Source organism: Conger conger, chromosome 11, assembly GCF_963514075.1.
Source record: "Conger conger chromosome 11, fConCon1.1, whole genome shotgun sequence".
Taxonomy (NCBI): domain Eukaryota; kingdom Metazoa; phylum Chordata; class Actinopteri; order Anguilliformes; family Congridae; genus Conger; species Conger conger.
Window position 1 is genome coordinate 10,133,602 of NC_083770.1, and position 20,917 is coordinate 10,154,518.

At 45.5% G+C, this 20,917-nt stretch overlaps 1 protein-coding gene across 1 annotated transcript in view; it reads right to left on the minus strand.

Annotated features, from left to right (window-relative positions):
• ntrk2a (neurotrophic tyrosine kinase, receptor, type 2a) overlaps positions 1 to 20,917 on the minus strand; it is a 46,362-nt gene that overhangs the window by 14,208 nt on the left and 11,237 nt on the right. The window contains exons 7-13 of the mRNA XM_061260983.1: positions 20,165 to 20,297; positions 19,138 to 19,437; positions 18,186 to 18,216; positions 17,942 to 17,961; positions 17,604 to 17,638; positions 17,182 to 17,281; positions 1,590 to 1,778 (exon numbers count right to left, since the gene is read on the minus strand). Of these exons, the coding sequence (XP_061116967.1) occupies positions 1,590 to 1,778; positions 17,182 to 17,281; positions 17,604 to 17,638; positions 17,942 to 17,961; positions 18,186 to 18,216; positions 19,138 to 19,437; positions 20,165 to 20,297 (808 nt within the window). The remainder of the gene's footprint in view (positions 1 to 1,589; positions 1,779 to 17,181; positions 17,282 to 17,603; positions 17,639 to 17,941; positions 17,962 to 18,185; positions 18,217 to 19,137; positions 19,438 to 20,164; positions 20,298 to 20,917) is intronic.

The window sequence follows — 20,917 nt, forward strand, 5'->3', positions numbered from 1 at the left end:
TGCATACACACTCACAAACACACACACACACAGACACACAGACACATGCTGTCACACATATACATTCATATACACACACATGCTCACATACATACATACACACACACACACACATATATATGCTGAAACATGCTCTCTCTCACGCACACACACACACACATGCTCACATACATACACACACTCACACACGCTGACACATGCTCACATACATACACACTCACACGCGCTGACACACGCACATACACACACGCTCTCACGCCCGCTGTCACGCACACACACACACACACAAACGCTCTCTCACACACGCTCACATACACACACACACACACTCTCACACACGCTGTCACATACACACATACACACACACACACACACACGCTCTCACACACGCTCACATACATGCACACACACGCTCTCACACACGCTGGCACATACACACACACACACACACACACGCTCTCACACACGCTGTGACATACACACACACACGCTCTCACACACGCTGTCACATACACACACACACACACTCTCACACGTTCACATACATACACACACACAAGCTCTCACACACTCTGTGACATACACACACATATACACACACACACACGCTCTCACACATGCTGTCACACACGCACACACACACACACACACACACACACAGCCCCTATAACAGCCACAGTAATCAGCGTAGGGAGAGCACAGCATGTGCCGTCTCACTTCAGCAAAAAGGCAATGTCATCGTCACTATGGTAACCGTCACGCAAGAACAGGTGCTGCAGTTAAGATGGCATCTGTAAGCTTGAAGCAAGATCTCTGTTCTCCCAACAGAAAATGCAATGAATTCAACAGTCAATCTCACATCATCCCTGACCACTCCCTGATCACACTCCTATAACAACACTGACCGCTAGGGTTTAACACCAGGAAAAGGGGAAACCTCTCCCAAAGTAATTCTCGTTTCCTGAGAAATATAACGAGAAAACAGTTTTTTGAGCTTACACCAGTGATGTTATTTGACTAAGTATTCGCTGTATAATTTCATTAAAAAATCTGATATGGCTGTTTGATGTGCCTGACACAGTCCAGGCTACATGGAGGCAGAGAAATAATCCATCAATATACTCTGCTTCTTAAAAGTGCACTTCCAAGTCGTTGTAGGCCTATGCCAATATTTTGTTTTAGCTAGCCTATAGACCAATGTCTATTATGTTTTATTTAGGGAGATAGTCATTTTATTGAAGATTGGCAACTGTCCATTTTATTTATAATAGGCCACAGTCAATTTAGTAGTTATTATAGACCATTATGTGATATTTCTACATTTGTACAGGCCAACCTCAGACATTGTATATGTTATAGCCTATTTAATCACTTATATGGCAGCACATTGGTCTTAAGAGCGCGTCCACGCCGAGAATGATAACTACAATTATAACGATAACAACGTGAGCATCCGCACTGATGAACGATAAGGCTCTGCAAATAAGCGTTTTGAACGTGAAGCCATGTAAATCCGGATGGGATCTCGATGGGCTGCCCGTGTTTCAGGTTCACCGTGGAGAAACCGGTATCAGAGCGGGAACACTTACAGGTGTCGGACTTCAGCATGCTGTTGGTGCTGCGGAAGTACTGCGGGTTCTCTATGACGGGGATTTTGGTCATGCCGATGATGACGGCGTCCGGGCCCATCTCTGAGGACGAGGGCGTATTGCTGCCGTTGGAGACGTGGTGCAGGGGACTGGCAGAGTCGTCGTCGTTGCTGATCACTGAGGAAGGACCTGTAACAGAGAAGCCATCATCAATGCTCATCGTGGTGCAGTCATCCTTAATACTCATTACTAGAGATACCAGAGACCTGGATCAGTGCAGGCATCGCTAACACACATTACTAGAAATACCAGAGACCTGGATCAGTGTAGTGTCTCCTCATTACTTGAGATACCAAAGAGCAGGGCAGTCATCGTCAGTACTAATTACTGAGGAGAAACCTGTACCAGAGCAGTTATCATCATCACTGAATACTGAGAAGAAACCTGTATGAGACCCATGCAATGAGACACATTCCCACAAGCGCCCACACACACACTCTCTGGCCTAACAGTGCTCTCTTTGACGTCATTGTTTTCCTCAAAATCTCTGACCAATTAAAAGGCAGAAGAATGGAATGTAGAAAGAAACAGGAACTCGGAGGAGACCAAAGGAGTCGCAGAGAGAGCCACACAGGCACAGGCGAGTGATAACACAAGAGGGATTGTCTCCCTCTCCCCTCTCATCCTGGCAAACATCCCAGCTGTGACATAACTCACACGCAAAATAACTTCCACAAACCACCGGACAACCGCTGCAGATGTGGATGTGTGCTGTGTGGATCTGACACACTAGATGTACAGATTTAGTGTAATCTGTGGTACCCAGCAGAGTATTGTAGACTTGCCCTAACACAGAGAAACACTTTATATCAAAGACATGCAAACAGAGGCCAGTGTGACTATCAAACAGTGCACATCCCTGTTGAAAAACAAAACAAAAAAACAAAACTGTTTTGAAACAGCTGGTAGCTGGTTGACCAGTTCAGACCAGCTCCATACTCAACATGGTTGACCAGCTCGAGCTAAGTTTTGAAACAGCAGCTGGTCATTTCAAGCTGGTCATAGACCAGGAATGAGAACTGCTTCAAAGTGCGCCTGAGAACTATGCAGAACGTGTGTAATATTCACATCCCTACAGCCACACATCCTGGCTCTCAGGCCCCTCCTCTCCCCCTGGAGAGGGGCCTGCCGACGGGGGCCAAGGTGGGGGGGGTGGGGATGCTCCCCCCATTCTGTGGAAGAGATAATTATGTGTGATATATATTTACTGTACCTCTACTCCCATTCACTATTATGGATTTTCTCTGACACAGGACGGTACTAATCTAATTTTCTGATAAACCGTCAGATAAAACTGTTAACTAAAGCCTGCGTCTGGCTTTCATCATGACACAGCCCTGGCGTTTAGGCTGTAGGCCAAAGAGTGGTGCAGCGGCACCCTGGGGTGCCGTGAGATCCCGCCAGGGCCGCCTGGAAGTCTCAGTTACGTTAAAATTAAACAGTCACGATAAGGATAAATCACACTGAATTTTACACAGTGATTTCAGTTGACAATGGAGCGTTTGTCAGCTCAACTGAATTCAATTCATAATGGAATTCGTAACCTAATTTGAAGGCTCTTACTGAAAATATCAGAACGTGTCTGAACTTCGTCGTCTGTGCTTTGACATTTGGTCAAATCTGTTTTTAAGTTTTAACTAGACTTGTGACATGGCTGTTTTGTAAATTTCCCCCCAAAAAAGTAAGATCAATGAAGAAATTACGAATAAACAGAAATGAAAACGTTCTGCTTCCTGGCCCTCCTGTTAAGCTCATTTTGATTGAATACATCTGTGATATAGCTTTTTATATCTATACCAAGCAGTTTGATGCATTATTTAATACATTTCTAAAAATACAAGACTCAGAGTGTATGAGCAAAGATCTGGCGAGGCTCCAGTGGAAGAGGCTGTTGCGCTAACCGCTGCGCTAATTTAGCAGAGCGGTTTAGTTACTAGCATAAATGATAGGACCACTGGCTAGTGAGAATTGCTTAAATGTAATTTCTAAAAAATTTTATTTGCTGAATTAAACATTTCATAATGTTCATCCATTTCTATCTTTAACACAGATTTACAAGATTTGCAACCAATTCATAGTGTGAGCAGTTTTTTTACCACTTGAAATGCATAAAAGGTGTTGCAAACGGCAAAGTAATTTTGGGGTGTCACTGAAATGGAAGACATTTACAGGGATGCCTGGGCACCACAGCTGTAAGGAGTTTACACTACAAAGCATTTACTCTGTACAGAGTTCAAATTCACACAGTGAGGAGCTCACGCTAAGGAAGTCGTAAGGTGTTTTGTGGAATTTTCATTTGAAGAAAAATTCCTCTTATGTTGTAATAAACAACGTATATTCAATCCCAGAAAATGATTTGCTGTTCAGATGAAATCCTGTTAACACAGGGTGTTCTTTCACAGAATGAGATTATCGCTCAATATGCTGTTCATCACCAGGAAATGATGAAATATTTGCGAGTGAAGCGCACTGTCGCAGACTGAGTGCAGATTCAGGCCACGGCAACACAAGGAACAGCGTCTCTAACAACCACGGTCAGTATATGGTTATGATGTGTTCCTGTGCAGCCCCACACACACACACACACACACACTCACATGGACACACGCACAGACACATACACACTCACTCACTCACTCACACACACACTCACACACACAGACACACACACACAGACACACGCACTCACACACACATGGACACACACAGACACACACACACACACACACATGGACAGACACACACACACACTCACACGCACATTCACACACACACTCACATATGCACTCACACACACAGACACACAAACACACATATGGGCACGTACACACACTCTCACACACACTCACGGACACGTACACACAGCTCCATTCATTAGACAGCAAAATGGAGGTTTGGTGCACAGCTGTCAGTGAGTCTCCTGGTGAACTGGTCACCTGCAGGCTCCAGGCTATGACCGCCGTGATCGTTATAAAGTGCGTTAAGAGCCACAGGGCACAATGTCAGTGTCTCTGCTGGGAGCCATGCTGGGGGCAGGTAATTGCTTATCGCTGTTCCAGTGAATGAGAGTGATGACTGCGTGTCACTCGCTATTGATTTAATTGTCTGCAGGGGGAATGGGAGGGGATTGACTGCGATTGGCCATTTTCAGGGACCTGCTGTGATTGGTTGGTTCCGTTACCGGCGAGGGGAGTATGTGTGAGACCACGTTAAGCTCATCTCAGCATTATGTTTTTGTGACACGCTAATGACCCTCTTTAGTGACACACATCAGTGTCATGTGACAATACTGACACACTATAGTGACACGCATTAACACAGGGTTAAACTACAGCGCAGTGCATTAACACAGGGTTAAACAACAGCTCAGTGCATTATCTCAGGGTTAAACTACAGCGCAGTGCATTAACACAGGGTTAAACTACAGCGCAGTGCATGAACACAGGGTTAAACTACAGCTCAGTGCATTAACACATGGTTAAACAACAGCTCTGTGCATTAACACAGGGTTAAACTACAGCACAGTGCATTAACACAGGGTTAAACTACAGCTCAGTGCATAAACACAGGGTTAAACTACAGCGGAGTGCATAAACACAGGATTAAACTACAGCGCAGTGCATTAACACAGGGTTAAACTACAGCACAGTGCATGGACACAGGGTTAAACTACAGCTCAGTGCATTAACACAGGGTTAAACTACAGCTCAGTGCATTAACACAGGGTTAAACTACAGAACAGTGCATTAACACAGGGTTAAACTACAGCTCAGTGCATAAACACAGGGTTAAACTACAGCACAGTGCATTAACACAGGGTTAAACTACAGCGCATTGCATTAACACAGGGTTAAACTACAGCGCAGTGCATTAACACAGGGTTAAACTACAGCTCTGCATTAACACAGGGTTAAACTATTGCTCAGTGCATTAACACAGGGTTAAACTACAGCGCAGTGCATTAACACACTGTGTTAATTAACGTGACTGGGAAGCCAAATGCATCTGATGCTAAGGGCTAATGTGGCTTTAGACGGCATAGCGGAGCTCCATCCTCACAGACACCCCCCGTGGGGCAGACCAGGACCCCCTCTGTGTTAACAGGGCATGTGCTTCAGCAGAGAGGGAGGAGGGAGGGATGTGATCTATTGATCTCTCGAAGGAAGAGGGACAAACCAGAACAGACCAGATCGGAGGGGAGGCAACCCGATCCACATCCTGATAGGATTTCAGTTACACAGCAGAACTGTACCCCCCGCCCCCCAAACTGGACCCAGCGCCTGTCCCATCCCTGCCCACAATCTGCAGATAGAATTCCCAGCCAATATAAGAAGTCTCGTGTAAAAATAGAGTCCATTTTCTATTTTTATGAAAATAGATTCCGATTCTCACATGATGGTCTGAAGGTAGGACTTAGTGACTTTGTGAAGGCACTGAAAAATGTTTCCTGTTGAGAGATGAGAGGATAATCACCCTTGAACCCCAACATTGGACCTGCACCAGTGCAACTACCACATTTGAACAGCAAAAATAAATCAACAGACACAATTAGCACACACTAATACACAGGCACACCAACACTCACAAGCACACATACACACTCACATTAACATGTACAGTGCATTCCATAAGTATATGGATTTATTTTTTTGTGTCATTGGAAACAGGTCTTACGGACAGATTACATTTTTCCAGAACTTTGCAGTAACTAGTGGTTTGCATCTTGCAGTGTAGCCTGTTTGTGAAGACTTCTGTGGACACTAATACACCATTCTTCATTATGGTGAGAACTCTTTGGTCATAAACTGTCAGGCTCTTTGCAATTACTGAGCCCAACAATGCTCTTTCTTCTTAATGCTGTTCCAAGTAATTCATTTTAGTAAGCTTATATAGGTTTGGCCTATATATCAGACTTTTTTTTCTCAACATCATAATGACTTCCTTGACTTTCATTGGCACAATCTGGTCCTCATGTTGACAAACACGAATAACAGACTCAAAAGCCGAGAATCAAGACTAGATACTGAAAGCTCTCTTACTTGTACTAAGGAAGCAATTGAAAAAACCTGACTGATCATTAACACATGTAAAGCCATTTGTCCCAAATATTATGGTGCCTTGAAATGTGGGGGGGCTATGCATAAGAAAGGCTGTAATTCCTACATGGTTCACCTGATGTGGATGTAACTACCCTCAAATTAAAGCTGACAATTTGTACTTAACCTCATATTCATCATATTTCAAATCCACTGTGCCAGAGTACAGAGACAAAAATACAAAACTTGTGTCACTGTCCAAATATCTATGGACTGCACTGTACAAACACACATGCACACACATACGGGACGTGTGTTTCTATCTGAGGGGGGGCATGGTCGAAGTAGCACAGTATGATTGACAGGTTTACACCCCCGCTGTAACAGTCTTATTGTTGATCATTATTGTGTCTCTCAATCCTGCTAATGTGTTGCCATAGGGTCAAGCCACTCAGGTTCCCTTAAAGGCATTTTATCCCAAGCAAAAGGAAAACCCTCATAACTGCAGCAGAGCATCAGATACCAGTAGCACATCTGAGAAACATTCCTGTACTTTAGGGAGCACAACAATGTTCATTTGGATCATTTAATGATTGAAATCACATTGGTAACAGTAGCATTATTTTTAGAAAATTACAAGCTAGTTTCTCAAAGCCACATCTCAAGCTGTATCACACTGCAATCTACCGCCCTGCCTCACACTGCACTCTACTGCCCTGCATCACAATGCACTCTACTGCCCTGTCACACTGCACTCTACTGCCCTGCATCACGCTGCACTCTACTGCCCTGTATCACACTGCACTCTACTGCATTCCCCTGCATCACATTGCACTCTACTGCCCTGTATCACACTGCACTCTACTGCATTCCCCTTTATCACACTGCACTCTACTGCATTCCCCTTTATCACACTGCACTCTACTTTCCTGCATAACACTGCACTCTACTGCCCTGCATCACACTGCACTCTACAGCCCTGTCACACTGCACTCTACTGCCCTGTATCACACTGCACTCTACTGCATTCCCCTGTATCACACTGCACTGTGCTGCCATGTATCACACTGCACTCTACTGCATTCCCCTGTATCACACTGTACTCTACTGCATTCCCCTTTATCACACTGCGCTCTACTGCCCTGTATCACACTGCACTCTACTGCCCTGTCACACTGCACTCTACTGCCCTGTATCACACTGCACTCTACTGCCCTGCATAACACTGCACTCTACTGCCCTGCATCACACTGCACTCTACTGCACTGTCACACTGCACTCTACTGCATTCCCCTGTATCACACTGCACTCTACTGCATTCCCCTGTATCACACTGCACTCTACTGCCCTGTATCACACTGCACTCTACTGCATTCCCCTGTATCACACTGCACTCTACTGCCCTGTATCACACTGCACTCTACCGCCCTGTCACACTGCACTCTACCGCCCTGTCACACAGCACTCTACTGCCCTGCATCACACTGCACTCTACAGCCCTGTATCACACTGCACTCTACTGCCCTGCATCACACTGCACTCTACTGCATCCCCCAGTATCACACTGCACTCTACTGTATTCCCCAGTATCACACTGCACTCTACTGTATTCCCCTGTATCACACTGCACTCTACTGCTTTCCCCTTTGTCACACTGCACTCCACTGCATTCCCCTTTATCACACTGCACTCCACTGCATTCCCCAGTATCACACTGTACTCTACTGCATTCCCCTGTATCACACTGCACTCTACTGCTTTCCCCTTTGTCACACTGCACTCTACTGCATTCCCCTGCATCACACTGCACTCTACTGCCTTGTCCTATATCATACTGCACTCCATCCATCCATCCATTATCTTAACCCGCTTATCCTGAACAGGGTCGCAGGGGGGCTGGAGCCTATCCCAGCATACATTTGGCGAAAGGCAGGAATACACCCTGGACACCCACGCCAGTCCATCGTAGGGCACACACACCATTCACTCACACACTCATACCCATGGGCAATTTAGACTCTCCAATCGGCCTAACCTGCATGTCTTTGGACTGTGGGAGGAAACCAGAGTACCGGAGGAAACCCATGCAGACACGGGGAGAACATGCAAACTCCGCACAGAGAGGCCCCAGCCGACGGGGATTCAAACCCAGGACCTCCTTGCTGTGAGGCGGCAGTGCTACCCACTGCACCATCCGCACTGCACTCCATGTATCCACTTATTTACTGATTCACCGTTGGGCTTTCTAACTCCAAAGATGACCAAAACACAATCATTCAGCACCTTTTCTTTATTGCTGTTTTCACATGAGGTTTTACGCCTTTACAGGTCAGTCTACAAGGCACACACCTCACCGAGGCTACATTCACTGCTGTTGCCCAGTGGTTAGAGCATGTGTCCATGCCGTAAGGTATGTGTTTCACTCTACAGATGTTGTATTAAAGAAAATACTGTATTTACAATGCAAATGCATGTTTCCATTATCCAATGTGTTGTACATCCTAATTAGAGAAAAATTTAAATGAAAAAATGTTATCAAAAAGACTTCCCAGAAAATTTTATAAAAATACACATTAGAATTTCCATTCAGTGAGACTATTTTTTCTTTCCTAACAAACACATTTTTATTATCATTAAAAGCACTTCATCATAAAGATGTGGAAAACTACACAAAACGAACAGTTAAAGGAATATATCCATAACTGTGAAGATCATACTAAAACACAAAATGTCTAAAGCCACAAGATGAAACCGTCTCCATGGTGACCCTGAAATGTCCTCAATGAAATATTTTCAGGCAGTGAAATATGAATCTCCCACCACTGAGCTGCCCCAAACTGTGCAGTTGTGTGTGTTGTGTATGTGTGTGTGTTTGGTGTATATATATGTGTGCGTGTGTGTGTGTGTGCATTGTTTCATTCATTTGATCATTCATGAGATACAGTGCATAATTATTTGGACAGTGGTACAATTTCTGTTCTTTTGGCTCTGTACTCCAGGACATTGGACGTGTAGGAATTGCTGTACATCCCTTTTTATACATAGTCCCTCCATTTCATGGGACCAAAAATAATTGGATAGTTGGAGTCTCGGTTGTTTCTGATTAGTCAGGTGTATTCAATCGCTTCCTTAGTGCAGGTATAAGAAAGCTTTCAGTATCTAATTTTGAGTCAAGGCTTTGGATTGTCTGTTATTGGCATTTGTCAACATGAGGACCAGAGTTCTACCAATGAAAGTCAATTAAGCCATTATGAGGCTGAGAAATAAGGAAAAAAACTATCAAAGACAGGCCAAACAATAGCCTCACCAAAACTGTAAAAAAGAAATAAGAAGAAAGAGAGCATTGGTGTATGTTTCGGATCATTGCCTTGCTGTGGTGTGAAGCACTGTACAAGTCATTTGAATGAACTTGAGCCGATACGATGCTTCTTTACCCTTCAGAATTCCTTCTGCTGCTGCTGCTGCTGCTTTCAACAGTTACATTATCAAAAAAGGCAAGTGAGCCAGTACATGTGTCAGCCATACATGGTCACTATAGCCATACGTGCCCACCACTAACTATAACACCCCCACCATGTTGCACAAATGTTGAAAGGTGCTTTGGTTCTTGGGCAGCTCTTTCTAGCCTACACACTTTGGTCTTACAGACAGACCACAACTCAACCTTGGTCCAATTTGTCCACAAGAACTCTTTTTGGTACTACTTAGCAAACTGTATCCTGGCCATCCTTTTACAGTTTTTTCCGATTGCTTACACGCTAAAATGTAATGCTTAAACAAAGGCACCAAAAGTACACACACTTTCTGCTTTGCACTTTGTTTGCAATTCTGTAGCACACTTCTTGCAAAACACAAGACAGTGTTTCTTACATTTGACACTTCGTTCATGAATTAAATCTCTTGCAATCATTGGGAAAACACACTTGAACTTGGCAACACCCACACACACGAAAACACGTATACACTAATTGAACACCAATTGGTCTGAGCCTTAACACTACAAATAGATCTCAGGTAAGGTAACCTCTTTTGTGAGAACTTTGCAAACATGGAGGCAGTGAGAGCAAGGGGCAGGGGAAGAGGTGGAGGAAGAGAGGAGTAGAAGGAGGACAAAGACGAGAACAGAGAAGGGGACCAGGCAATAGATAGACGTATTTTTGACGATATTTGGGCCACTTTGGTGAACCATGTCATAAATCATGATGAGGAAGGCTGGGCAGAGTCCAGCCCAACCTGAGTCACTACACGGTAGAATCCATAATATGGAAATTTAGACTGGAAAACAGGTAAGCCTTCAACTTTTTACACTAGACTGAACCAATGTAATTGTTGCACATCATTCTGCATCATAGTACAATACAATGTAGTCCTACAATATTAGGTCTGTACTCCTCAGTGATAAAAAAAAAAGGTATAGTGCTGTGAAGGAACTGCGAGGAACTGGAACTGTGAGAGCAAACCATCGCAGATCACACAACATTGCGTAATATGAACCGTGTCAGTATATCGACACTCTGCCACATATTGCGTCAACACAAACTTACAAATATAACGGCTTTACAGGGTTCCAAGCTGCGTTAGTCAAAGAGCTTCACTCTGTGCAAGTGTCACTGTACTGTACTCTAATACAGTAATGGCAGTAGATTGTGTCCTATTGACATCGCATAGGTAGTCAGACAGAGCAGGATGTGACCTAGGCAGGCGCCATTTTGGGAGGCCATATTTTCCTCCTTGCCTAGCCAGGGATGACATTGCTTGTGATGTGGCCAGACCCCAACAGAAGGCGGGATTCATAAGCCATCCACCACATCCCTTACAATACTATATTATATTGATTACTGTACTGTAATTCTTTCTTTTTTTTTTTTTTTACCTGCAATGGCAAAAATAATAATTATAAAAATAATTATATTCTGTATATATTTTTTCACTCATTGAAATGTGAGTAGATGTACTGTACTGGGACAATCTTTCACAGAAGCCTGTATGAGAAAATGTAAAAGATATACAAAGTACTAAAGACAGCAGTGTTTTCTGTTAAGTACATCAGTGTGTTGCTGCTGCTTTGAAAGAGTAATTCAAATGGTACTTGTATCATTTTGTTACAAAAATGCCATTTTGAAAAAGGATTATAAGGTGAAAAGTTTAATTTTGCCTTGGAAGTGAAATGTTTATCTCCAAGTGTTGTCTTATTTGGCTTGTGTTTAGAGTTTTGACAAGGTGAGCCAAATTCCGCAACAAGTGTGCAAGCAATCGGAAAAAACTGTAATGCAGCTAAAGAGTGCTTCACGTCTTGCAGTGTAGCCTCTGAGAGTCGTCCCTGACACATCCATGCCTGCCTCCTGAAGGGTGTTTCTGATCTTCATTGTCAGGAGAATCTTTCGGTCATCCACTGTAGAGGTCTTCCTCGGCCTACCTGTCCCTTTGTGATTACTGAGGTCACCAACTGTCTCTTTCTTCTTCACAATGCTCCAAGCTCTGGTCTTCAGGTTGTCAAACAACAATAGCAGATTCCAAAGGCAATCAAAATGGAATCAAGACTAGATACTGAAAGCTTTGAATACACTGGGCTAATCGGAAGCAGCTGAGAAACCAACTGTCCAATTACTTTTGGTCCTCTAAAATGGAGGAATTATGTATAAAAAGGGATGTAATTCCTACAGGGATCCACCCAATATGGATGTAAATACCCTCAAATTAAAGGTGACAGGTTACAGGTGCACTTTAACCTCATATCCATGGCTTAATTTCAAATTCAATCTGCTGGAACATAGAGCCAAAAGAACAGAAATTGTTCTTTTGAACAAAAACCAAAACTGACTGTATGCAGTGTGAATTAGGTCTGTGGAAAACACACACACACACAGCAGCAGCATTAGTAATGGGGATAAGGGTGGAGCAGCAGCATTAGTAATGGGGATAAGGGTGGAGCAGCAGCATTAGTAATGGGGATAAGGGTGGAGCAGCAGCATTAGTAATGGGGATAAGGGTGGAGCAGCAGCATTAGTAATGGGGATAAGGGTGGAGCAGCAGCATTGGTAATGGGGATAAGGGTGGAGCAGCAGCATTAGTAATGGGGATAAGGGTGGAGCAGCAGCATTAGTAATGAGGATAAGGGTGGAGCAGCAGCATTAGTAATGGGGATAAGGGTGGAGCAGCAGCATTAGTAATGGGGATAAGGGTGGAGCAGCAGCATTGGTAATGGGGATAAGGGTGGAGCAGCAGCATTGGTAATGGGGATAAGGGTGGAGAAGCAGCATTGGTAATGGGGATAAGGGTGGAGCAGCAGCATTAGTGAACGTGAATGTGAGAGTATAGTCGAAAGGCGGACATGTTTCGTGGCTCTTGTATGGAGTCGATGGACTGCCCAACTCCCCCTGTATGGAACTCCCTAGCTGCCTAGCCCTGCCTGCCCGTTCCCCTGGGCACAAAACAGACTCAGACAGGGAACTGGGTTAATGCTGTCCTATCTCTGTGCCCTAAATTATTAATCTGCACACAGAGAGCTGTCCTCCTCCCCAACATACCTCTCCCCTGGTTGCCAGGAGTTCTCCACCATATATCTGCCCTGATTGGCTAGAGTTGCCCCTTTGAGATTCAGGATTGACTGGGAGGATGGTGAATAAAAACTCAACAACCTTCTTAACTGGTTTATAGGACTTCATGACCATCATAACTGCTTAACAATGCTTCCGAACTTCTTCTACTCTTTTTTCCCTCTCTGTTCACTTCAGTTCAAACATGTTTTATTGGCATGACACTCAGTGACCACTATATTAGGTACATCCTGTGCACCAGCTCACCTTGTTAATGAGAGAGGTCAGTGGAAAATGGCCAGACAGGTCCAAGCTGAGAGGAAGGCGACAGTAACTTAAATAACCACGTGGAACTCAGGGGAGCATCTCTAAACACACAACATGGTGACCATTGAAGTGGATGGGCTACAGCACTATCTGAAAAATTTGAACCTAATTAAGTGGTCACTGGGTGTACATTATAGGGAAGCTAAAGCAGTGGCTAGTGCTAACGCCGGTCTGGAAGGTCAGCTCTCAGCAGGGCAGCGCATAGCTGCTGTATCCTGGCCCAGAGAGGGATGGGTCAGGTGGTCGGCTTGGAGCCTCCTTCGGGTAGCTGGGGGTCTGCAGAGTGACTGCGCAGCTCAGCTGGGGGTCTGCAGTATCTGTCTTGTGAAACTCACCATTTTTAATGTGTTTTATGGAACTGGGGAGGGGCTGTTTCAGTGTTGTTAGCATATTTTTCTTTTCATTGTAAATTACTGTCACAGTGTGGGAGGAGGTGTCCCCCGCTCTGTCACCGTGCCTCTGGCCCCGGGTTCAGGGGCTGTGAGCTCACCAGCGCTTCGGCTGGGCCGTTATGAAATGACACAAAGCCTGAGGGAGACAAGCAGAACACAACCAAAACATGAGGAGCGAAACCATGCAGATGAGGAAAACACAAATAATAAGCAGGAGACAAAGGGGTCGACTGCAGGGGGCGGGGTCACCGAGGTGGGTGTGGAAAGGGGTGGGGTCACGTACATGGGTGCGGAAAGGGGCGGGTTTTACTGGGGGATGGTGTGGAAGGGGGCGGGGTTACTGAGAGATGGGCGTGAAAGGGGCGGGTCAGTGGGTGATGGGTGTGAAAAGGGGCGGGGTCACAGAGATGGGTGTGGACGGGGGCGGGGTTCCAATAGATGAGTATGGAAAGGGGGAGGGGTCACAGAAATGGGTGTGGAAAGGGGCGGGGTCACAGAGATTTGAGTGTAATTTCAGTGACAGTTTCACAGCCAAACCTGTAATGATGGAACAGCACCTCTGATCACAGGCGAGAGGAAGGCTCGGGGTTATGCTGTATTAGTGGTAGTTAGTCATGGGAGTGACAGGTAGCTACAGAAGCTCTGTGGATTTTTGCACTTGATCTATTGAAGCTCGTCCCGCTAATATTCTTAAGGTGGAAACAATTCCGATGTGACAGTCAGTCGTCACAGAATTCACACCCCCTGCAGACCCAGCTAGCGGAATGATTTCACAAATCTTCTGACATGCAACTGAACACACTCGGGTATGGAAATGATGTTACAGTCACACTGCAGACGCACCTACTGCAGAATACTGCGCTTCAGTGAAGACTTCATGACTCCCTGTGCCAAATAAGGCCCTGTGAAATGTCGACTGAAGCTTATCTCCCCTGCAAACACATCGCAGTGCACTTCTGTGAGTGACAGTGTGTATCTGTGAGTGACAGTGTGTATCTGTGAGTGACAGTGTGTATCTGTGAGTGACAGTGTGTATCTGTGAGTGACAGTGCTCCATGATGACAGTGTGTATCTGTGAGTGAGTGAATATGCTCCATGGTCACAGTGTGTATCTGTGAGTGAGTGAGTGAATATGCTCCATGGTGACAGTGTGTATCTGTGAGTGAGTGAATATGCTCCATGGTCACAGTGTGTATCTGTGAGTGAGTGAGTGAATATGCTCCATGGTCACAGTGTGTATCTGTGAGTGAGTGAGTGAATATGCTCCATGGTCACAGTGTGTATCTGTGAGTGAGTGAATATGCTCCATGGTCACAGTGTGTATCTGTGAGTGAGTGAATATGCTCCATGGTCACAGTGTGTATCTGTGAGTGAATAGAGGAGAAAACATTCTGAAAAGTTCTGTATTTTAACACTGTGTGTTATACTCAACTAAAACCTGACACTGCTACTACAGCTAACACTGAACACTGCAAAACCTAACAATGGTACCATGACTAACATTGAACACTGCAAAACCTAACAATGGTACCATGACTAACACTGACCACTGATGAAACAGTGCTACCACAGTTTCAAATATTGCTAAAACTTAACACTGCTACTACGACTAAGACCGAACACTGCTAAAACTAAACACTGGTGTTCTATATCTTCCACAAAACGGAGTAGAAGTTGCGGGCGTTGGCAGGACCTGAGCCTGGACAATTTTACCCAGGTTTTACCCATTTACGGAATGCAGGATAAGCGAGGTTACGGTTCAGACAAATTCAGACAAAAACATGATTCAGCCTCAGAGTCTCCCAACCCCCCCAAAACACACCCGCCTGACGCTACCAAACTCACATGGGGCCATATGAGCATATAAGCACAGCCAGGGGTCACTCTGCTAGCCCTGAACATTCTCTCCTTACAGGAAGAGCTCCTGCTTCCTGCCCCTCATCTTGTGACCTTTGACCTCTGTGTCCCAGGCACACCTCTGAGGAATCCCGGCAAGGCCAGGCTGCCTCACCTGAGTAACAGGTAAGGCAGAGCATTCCGAGACACGGAGCCTTGTGGGGGGAGACTGCTCTGACCTTGAGAGGAAGTTATTGATTACGTAGTGAACCTTCAAACCCAGAGTAACCTGAAACCCATCCTACTGAATCATTAATAACACACCCACACACACTCACTCAACAGACACACATGCACACCCCCTTCACCAACCCTCACAAAATATATGCATACCCCCTCAGAATCCCTCACACACACACACACACACACACACACACACACACACAGACTCACACCTGATGTGCGACAGGAAGTCTTCAGGTTTCACTTCCTCTCTGTACATAGAGCGATGTGGCGCTTGATGCCGAAATGTGACTCTGGCTCCCCCTCCCCCCCAGCATAAACACTCGGGCCCCAGAGGGATTATGGGCCGGCGCTACAGTGCCCCGATCAGATAGAGAGCCTCTTTCCCCACATCCGCCCCTTTACGCCAGCGACCAGCGAGCGCCAATCAATGGGGCCGAACCGGAGACCCCTCAGCCATCTAATCGGCCCCGAGCTTTCAGCGCTCTCAGTCGCACGGGAGCGTCGCCCCGTGCCACCAACTGCCACCAACTGCCAAAAACCACCACCACCTGCCACAGTCTCCCCGGCACCGCCAACGACTACTTCTAACAGCACAGCCTGCCTCCGACTGCCAGTACACTTCTATCCGGCGGGTACAGCACACTGTAATCACAGGGGGCAGCATAACCAGGCCTTAAACCTTAAACCAGCATGACCCCCTTGCCCTGGCCCCTTCACTGGTAAGTGCTTACAGACTTGTGAAGTGCACTGTATCAATTCAATCTATTCTCATAACAGAGCACGGTACCCCACCCCCCCCCCACCCCCCAAATGTGGAAATTGATGATTTCCTAGGCCAGGGTATAGTCAGGTTTCAGAAAGGATATAGCAGGCTTACTAATGGGTTAATGACATATGTTAGGGCATACTGTATTAGACAACATGAAAACTAGCCAAGAGAAGCACACAGCGTGGTGTGACTAGCTTCACATTACAATTGCAATGTTAAAAACAAAAAGAAGTGAGCTTAACGCAGCTTAAGTGCATTTCTTTAGGTGGAAATTCCTCTCCAAATGCAGGAAAATTATTAGTAAACTACTTTGTCCTGAAATGAATGATGAGCTCTCATAAGAGACCTGCCTGCATGTGGTAACATTAAAGATTCTTTAAAGGTTCTTACCTTTGATTCCAAACTTTGAGTTCCTTCCGAACTTTAGGATGATCAACATCAGGACAAATCCAGTGAAGGCGACGGCGGCGATTCCGACAACGACGTACACCTACAAAAACAGGAAGCGCCTGATCGACTGATACTGCCACAACCAATCACAGCTCTTTTTGTTCACTGGCGGCAGACCGCAGAAAATGGCAACCGGCAAATCACAACCATGTGTGTTCATTAGCGTCGTACAGTAACAGCTAATGATAGTTCTGTGAGCCGATTGATGTCATGAGGAGCGACAGTGTAATAGCCAATCACCGCTTCTATAAATGCTTTGTGATTCTTCTGCCCCTGCAGGCCCGCGTCACTGTACTTTGGACTGACCCGGGGTCACCTCAAACCTCCGGATGGGGTTACTGTAGCAGGAAGCAGGTACTCACCGCCGCCTTGTCCTCTTGGCCCACAGGCGGATCCTCTGTTTAGGAGAAAACCATTCAAAATAAAATCCAAATAACTAGCAACACTGTTACTGTGCGTCTACGTTAGCTACCCTGCTGAATAAAAAACAGCGCAAGCTATGTTTTGAAACAGCTGGTAGCTGGTATTTTGAGCTGGTCATAGCTGGATTTTACATCAGTGCACCTTTTTATTTGCCTGAGCAATTCTGACTGAATTTAGTTTACTGTGATATTATTACTTTACAAAGTGATTGATGCTTCCACTTGTCATAGGGTGTGTGACTGTAGAAAAATGTCACTAAAAACACACAAACTCATACCTGTGGGTTGGTCTAGGCCGCCAATGGGAAAAGAGAAAATACAGGAGATAAGTATCAATATAAACAAGGAATAAGTGTGATATTAAATCCCCTTAACACAGAAAGCCTTGCAAACAACAAATTAAACCTGCTATATCACATTAACTGATGCATGCCATCATGTAGTGTGCATTTAACTAAGTATATCATATACTGACTCATTAATAAAATGTATATTGTAAAAATGTCAAGTTTCTAATGCTCACCATAATAGGCTGCATCTGGCCCTGTTCCATCTGCAACAGAAACAGAAACAAAGGCTTTTTTAAATGCACCAAATTTGTTTTGTCACTAAGAGTCTACTTCTTCTCCCTGAGCAGTCTACTTTCTCTCCCAGAGTAGTCAGCTTCTTCTTCCAAAACAGTCTACTTCCTCTTCCACAGCAATCTAATTCCTTTCTCTGAGCAGTCTACTTCCTGTCTCTGAGCAGTCTACTTCATCTCTCTGAACAGTCTACTTCCTCTTCTAAAACAGTCTACTTCCTCTTCCAGATAAATCTACTTCCTCTCTCTGAGCAGTCTACTTCCTCTCTCTGAACAGTCTACTTCCTCTTCCAAAACAGTCTACTTCCTCTTCCAGAGAAATCTACTTCCTATCCCAGAGCAATCTACTTCCTCTCTCTGAACAGTCTACTTCCTCTCCCAGAGCAATCTATTTCTCTCTCTGAACAGTCTACTGGCTCTTTTCAATCTGTTATTTTTCCTCTTTGCTGGAAATCAGAAAGGAAGAAAGGAAGAAAGGATGCGAGGAATGGATGGAGGAATGTAGGAAAATAATTCTGCTAATGGAATGTTCTTGCTCCGTCAAACATCAGTGTGAAGCCACATCAATTACAGAGGTGGCAGATGTGGAGAGGTGGATCCACAGGTCATTTGTACATCACGCAAAGGATGTGCTTGTGTTTCCTCGCTCGATAATCTTTTGTGAGCCTCCTAGATCCTGGCTCCAGAATTTTACTATTTGGAATGTCCTGAAAGACGATGGACCTACTTCCGGGTCGGGCAAGGAACGAGGAGACAAGGAAGGATAAAATAAGCAACTGGAATGAGCCTCTTCCTCTCTGAGCAGCCTACTTCCTCTCCCTGAATAGTACACTCTCTCCTCCTGATGAGTCTGCTTCCGACGCAGCTCTCCCCGTTTGTTCCCATGAGACTCACTTTCCCAGGGTTCCTTCATGAAGTGGGAGAAGATGGACTTCTCGTCCCTTCCGAACTGGTTGCGGGCCTGCAGGATGTAGAGGCCGTTGTTGACGTGCGTGGGGTTGTCCAGCTGCAGGCAGCCGTGGTACTCGTTCTCCGTCATGTCGTGGATTTGGGTGCTGATGTAGTCGCCCTCTGAGACGGGATCGCCGTTGAACAGCCACTGCAGCTCCGGCTTGGGGTTCCCCGCCACGCTGAAGGGGATGCACCAGTGGTGGTCCGATATGGCGTCCATCAGCTTAGTGATCTCCGGAGGAACTACAGTGAGGAGGACAAGGAGGCACAGGTTCAGTAAGGAGGAGAAGGAGGCACAGGTTCAGTGAGGAGGAGGAGGCAGAGGTTCAGTGAGGAGGAGGAGGCACAGGTTCAGTGAGGAAGAGGGGGCACAGGTTCAGTGAGGAGGAGGAGGAGGCACAGGTTCAGTGAGGAGGAGGAGAAGGCACAGGTTCAGTGAGGAAGAGGAGGAGGCACAGGTTCAGTGAGGAGGAGAAGGAGGCACAGGTTCAGTAAGGAGGAGGAGGCACAGGTTCAGTGAGGAAGAGGAGGAGGCACAGGTTCAGTGAGGAGGAGGAGGCAGAGGTTCAGTGAGGAGGAGGAGGCACAGGTTCAGTGAGGAAGAGGGGGCACAGGTTCAGTGAGGAGGAGGAGGAGGCACAGGTTCAGTGAGGAGGAGGAGGCACAGGTTCAGTGAGGAGGAGGAGGCAGAGGTTCAGTGAGGAGGAGGAGGCACAGGTTCAGTGAGGAAGAGGGGGCACAGGTTCAGTGAGGAGGAGGAGGAGGCACAGGTTCAGTGAGGAGGAGGAGAAGGCACAGGTTCAGTGAGGAAGAGGAGGAGGCACAGGTTCAGTGAGGAGGAGAAGGAGGCACAGGTTCAGTAAGGAGGAGGAGGCACAGGTTCAGTGAGGAAGAGGAGGAGGCACAGGTTCAGTGAGGAGGAGAAGTTTTGGTTCAGAGCGGTAAAGGCAGTGGGATGCTGGGAGCTTACACAGAATGTCCAGGACCACAGACGAGGTATTTTCTCCGACCACGTTCTCCGAGGTGCAGGTGACACTGTGGCCGCTGTCCCCAGAGGAGAGGTTACTCAGACGCAACTCTGCCACCAGGTCTGACTCACTGACCTACGGAATACACACAAAGCCCACCTGTCACAAACCCTGCCATCACCCAAAAACACAGAGATTACAGAGCAGTGTTAGTTATTATAGACTAGTCGCCTTAGGGAGAAGTGTTTTATGGGGTAACAAATGCGACATTAAGAGCTATCATTTTTGCATGCATTTTTGTCCTACATTTAAGCAAAATATGCCATTTTTCTCACATTGAATCTAAACAATGTAAATTTACATTTACGATCTAAATGCTTTATACATTTAGCTAAATGGTAAGACATTAATATAATATAATAAAAAAACTAAATAATTAAACATTTAGTTCATATATATATAATTTTGGGATAGCACATTTAACATTTACACCTGTTATTTCAAAGATCATATATGTTGGAAAAATGTACGTTTTACTTCAATTTGAGGAAAAAAAGCACAGAAAACCATTTAATGTCGCATTTACCACTCCATAGTGTTTTACGAGTTGCTTTATGGAGTAGTGTGGTAATGCATTATTTTACAGCCTGTTAATAACCTAGCATTTACTGGGTACTTATTATGTAACTCAGTACTATGAAGTTACATAATAAGTACTGCAAAATGCATTTACATAGTAGTCAGATATGGTACTT